The 4,433-nt window shown below is 45.3% G+C and overlaps 1 protein-coding gene across 1 annotated transcript; it reads left to right on the top strand.

Moving 5' to 3' along the window:
* Positions 1-1,235: 1,235 nt before the first annotated feature.
* ERP29 (endoplasmic reticulum protein 29) lies at positions 1,236-3,190 on the top strand (the record flags this gene model as incomplete). The annotated part of the gene is made up of 2 exons (XM_009865937.1): positions 1,236-1,374; positions 2,448-3,190. Coding segments are annotated over 2 exons (642 nt in total), but the record flags the coding sequence as incomplete, so codon positions are not given.
* Between the last annotated feature and the right edge of the window lie 1,243 nt (positions 3,191-4,433).

Below are 4,433 nucleotides of genomic sequence, written 5' to 3'. Positions count from 1 at the left end.
TCTTGCACAGTTTGGGTTTGTTTGTTTTCTCTCTCTGCTAAGTCACTTGGAAATGAAAGTGTCTGCCTGGAGCGTGGCAGGGTTTTGCTGTCGGTAGCAGGTGTCGACGGGGGCAGATGGCTCAGGGCACCCGTCGGAAGGGAATCATCGTATGGAGGGATTAACACGCGCAGTAGCAGCGCGAGCCGAAGAGACAGCGATCAGCTGAGCTGTTGGAAAAGTATCTGCCCTGAACAAACTGCTCTGGCATGAGCAAATATTTCTTGGCACATGCCAGCCCCTCAGCTTGATTTTTCTGCTGTGACAAACCATTTTTGGTGTTTTAGCGCTACGGCACTTGACGGCTCTTGGGAGCTTCCAGCTCTTCTACAACAAGAAGAATTTGAAGTGACTGGTGGAGCGCTGCGAGAGGGACTTTAAAAGCACAGCAGAAATGTCGGAGCTGTAACACCTGCCATGCTGCTTTCTTGCCAGGGCAAGAAAGTCCTGGCAATCAGCCCGCCTGGGACTGAAGACTTAACTGTTGCAACCAGCTGGTACCTCAGCACCTGCGCAGCGCTTGCAGCGTGCTTCATAGGTGGGGACCTGTGTCGCAATCCAAGCCTGTTTGCTTGAGAAAAAGATTTTGCAAGGTCTTCTCCTGGAAGGAGAAACAAACCTCCCAAACTGGGTAACATATTCTGTTTCCAAGCTCACTTGAAAGGGCATCATCCGAGCAGAGCAAAATTGAAAAGAAAGGGCACAGGCAAAGAGGAATCAATTAAAACATGAATTCTGCTTTTCCTGCACCAGTACAGCTCCTCCAGCATCTCCACTCCCTCCCCACGCCTCCACTTTTAGCTCAGAGCTGCCAAGCTCATGCTGGGGCATTTCGAAATGGCTTTAGATTTGGTCTCTCTCCTCTTGAGGTCCTGCTAGAAATTGTTTAGCTGACTTCCTTGCAAAGTGCTATTCAGATTTACAATGAGCAAACTATATGCAATTAAATACATTATCGTCAGATCCCCCCAAACCTACCACGTACCATCTTTATCACGTGGTGTAAGAATACGTACACCGAGAGCTCAGTCTTTCCTCCACACTGCGGTGAGTCATTTTTGAAAGGCCACAATTATAAAATTTCCATTCTCCTTCTGCACAGGGAAAGAAGTACAAGCTAAAGCAACCTTAGGCTGCTTGTAGATCGCTCAAACCTGAAAGGCTAATGTTTTGTCTCCTTCTTTTTCTTGTTTTAGGTAATTCCGAAGCATAAGTTTGTCCTTGTGAAGTTTGACACGCAATATCCTTATGGCGAGAAACAAGATGAGTTTAAAAAGCTGGCAGAGAGCTCAGGCTCTAGTGACGATCTTCTGGTGGCTGAAGTGGGGATATCAGGTGAGGAGCTCTGGACAGATTAGCATGCTCCGGAGGAGATAAATTTCACTCCAATTTCTGATGAGAACAGAGGTAATTCTGGTGGCGCGAAATAAGATGGGCTTGCCCCATCAGACGAAAGTGCCTGCCCTGGCTGCGTGCTGAGCTCTGTGCTGTGCCTCCCGCTGGCAGCGTGGGAGTGCTGCTTATCTCCTTTTGGCTGGGTAATGAAGCAAGTCAGCCCACACTGCTAAACGAGATGCCACCCTCCTCTGTTGTAGCACTTTTTGTCCTTTTCTTTCTTTCTTCACTGAGAGAAACCTTTTCAGCCATTTCCAGGGAAAAGATCTTACAAGAGTCCTTCTTTAGCCATAAGCCTGGTCCAACAAAGCCCACGTAATTATAGCCAACCCTGCTGTTACTGGTGGTGAAGCACGGAAAGCGCTCGTTGAGCTATGGCTGGTGTAACTTGATGTTCTTGTAATTGGCTTTGAAGAATGGATCACTGTCACCTTACTCGCTCTTGCTTTGTAGGAATTGTCAAACGGGGAAGTTTCACCCACGCTGACATCTGTAAACATACGTGGATTTAGCTAAGTAGCCTAGTTGAAATCTCTTTACGTTACATTTTCTGTCCTCAAGAATAAATGCAATTTCTGTAAGATGAGAAAACATCTTGTAGCTTGGCATGCTGTCAGAAATAGGACATATAAGTGTACATTCCCTCCACACAGATGAATAAAAAAATCCATTTAACTGCAAAATCAAAGCAGTGGATAGAGCAAAGGAAAAAAATAGATAGGAATTTCCCCTAAGGAGGATGGCGTTTGTATGTAGAGGTCCTGCCAATGTCTTACGTCATCACAGTCACAGCAAAGCATGATTAGAACCTTGTCTTTTTCTCTGGAAAACCTAATGATGGTTTGCCTTGCACTAATTATGTTCTGGGGTGGGTTTTTTTGGTGTATGGCATTTCCCGGCAGAGAGGTTATTAGGATGTGTTGAAACTCTGGAGACAAATATTTATCAGTTTGTGATTTTTTTTCTTTGGATTAACATACTGTGCCGTTCTGTGTTTTGTCTTCTCCTGACAGATTATGGTGATAAACTGAACACTGAGCTGGGAGAGAAGTACAAGCTGGATAAGGAAAAGTTTCCTTATTTTTACTTGTTCCAGGATGGTAACTTTGACAATCCCTTACCTTACAGCGGCCAAATCAAGGCCGGGGCTATTCAGCGCTGGCTGAAGAGTAACGGCATCTATCTGGGGATGCCAGGCTGCCTGAAAGAGTACGACATGCTGGCCAGCAAGTTTGTGAGCACCACTGAGAAATCAGAACGCCAGTCCCTCCTGAAAAAGGGGCAAGAGAGTTTACAAAAAACGAAAGAAACCGAGAAGAAGTCAGCTGAGCAATACTTGAAAATTATGAGCAAGATACTGGAGCAGGGCGAAGAGTTTGCTGCTAATGAAGTCGTCCGAATCACAAAATTGATTGAGAAGAACAAAATGAGTGACGGAAAAAAGGAAGAGCTCCAGAAAAGCCTCAATATCCTTGCTTCTTTCCTGAAGAAGAATAATGACAAAGATGAGCTCTAATATGTTGGAAAACTTTGTACAAGCTGTGAAACACTGTCAAGAGTCTAACCAGTTCTCCTTATGCAAGCAAACTTCCCGCTACCTTCAAGAGAGCAGCAGATTTCCTTCTGGTATTCTCAGTTTAGAAGATCAAGAGGAAGACGTTCCTTAAAAACATGGTATTCTAAATGTTGGGAAAATCACCTTAAAGCAAGACACCAGTATTGTGTAATACTATCCAATAACAGTGTTAAAATAGACCAAAAAGAAAAAAAAAAAGCACTAGATTGGCCTGAAGCACATTCCTGGTTGTTTTTACAGCTGTTGTCTGGCAAACAAATAACAAAATTCAGTCTCACATTCCATCTTAAATGTTCTAAAAGGTACAGATGTGGTGCCCCTCGCATCCCCACCTTGCCCCTGTCCTTAGCATCCTTAGGTTTTATGCTTGCTAGTCTCCCCCTCCTCCTGCCTTTTGTTTTCCCAATAGGGCTCCTTCTCCGAGTCTTGTTCTCCTTACCTGTTGTTGACTAGGAGATCTGGAGCTTCCTTTTTCTGCCTTCTCCTTCAGTAGCTCCTGTCTCTCTTCGGCTTGGCTGTCAGCCGCATGCTGACATAGTGAAGACAGGTCCTCCACGGATCAGAACTTGCCCCTCATCTTCTGGCTGGAGCAGCTGTCTCAGCAAACATTCTCCTGATATCATTTGTGGTACCCCGACAGAGCGAGTGATTGAGCAAAGGCAGAGTCTCCCCGAGGTGCTATTACACTTAATCTCACCAGTTTGTGCAAAAAATTGTTTTTTCAGAGGTGGCTTTGGGTGAGTTTTCTTAGGGCTGAAGAGCACACACAATGCCTATGCCAAGCTTCAGTTCCTGGGTTCGGAATAAGCGGGGGTGAGACCAGTGAGGACATCGGAAAGTCTCAAGCCATAGTTGACATGAATAAAATATTTTCTCCAGCCTCATCTTCAGAAGTGATTGACACTGTCAGACTAAAGCTTCAGCAGCATTTGGTAGTTTTAGTCATTTGAAAATGAGGTCTTGAAAGAGGAAGCAGAAGTCTTTGTGCTCTTAGAAGCCCCATTTATGTGATTGTAACAGATACCTGGCCCAGGGATCAGGTCAGTCTTCAAACCTTGATGCTGCGTGAGCTGTTGACGCTGTGAGGAGTTCAGATGGCCGCTGGAAGATGCCGTACTCCAGCGTTGCACAGAGCTGAAGAGAAACGCCTGCGTGTTTTACCTTAAGACTACGCTTTAAGCTCAGCAAAACTGATTTCTGTGGGAGCTTTGCTGCCTTTTGAATCCTGCGGTGGGTACAAGGAGCAGATATTGCTGCAAGATAAAGTGTATTAATGATGCTATAATTAAAAAAAAAAAAAAATTGGTTCCATTAATAGCTGCGTCTTAAACCGCTTTCTAGAGAAAGTGCTGCTGGTTTCTGCAGGTAGAGGGGCAAGTGATCAGCACAGATGAGGGGTCCGCTCAGGCCCGGCGCCATCTCC

The sequence above is a fragment of the Apaloderma vittatum genome, unplaced genomic scaffold (assembly GCF_000703405.1).
Source record: "Apaloderma vittatum isolate BGI_N311 unplaced genomic scaffold, ASM70340v1 scaffold27293, whole genome shotgun sequence".
NCBI lineage: Eukaryota > Metazoa > Chordata > Aves > Trogoniformes > Trogonidae > Apaloderma > Apaloderma vittatum.
The sequence above is the reverse complement of the archived record's forward strand: the minus strand, read 5'-3'. Positions and strand labels throughout refer to the sequence as shown.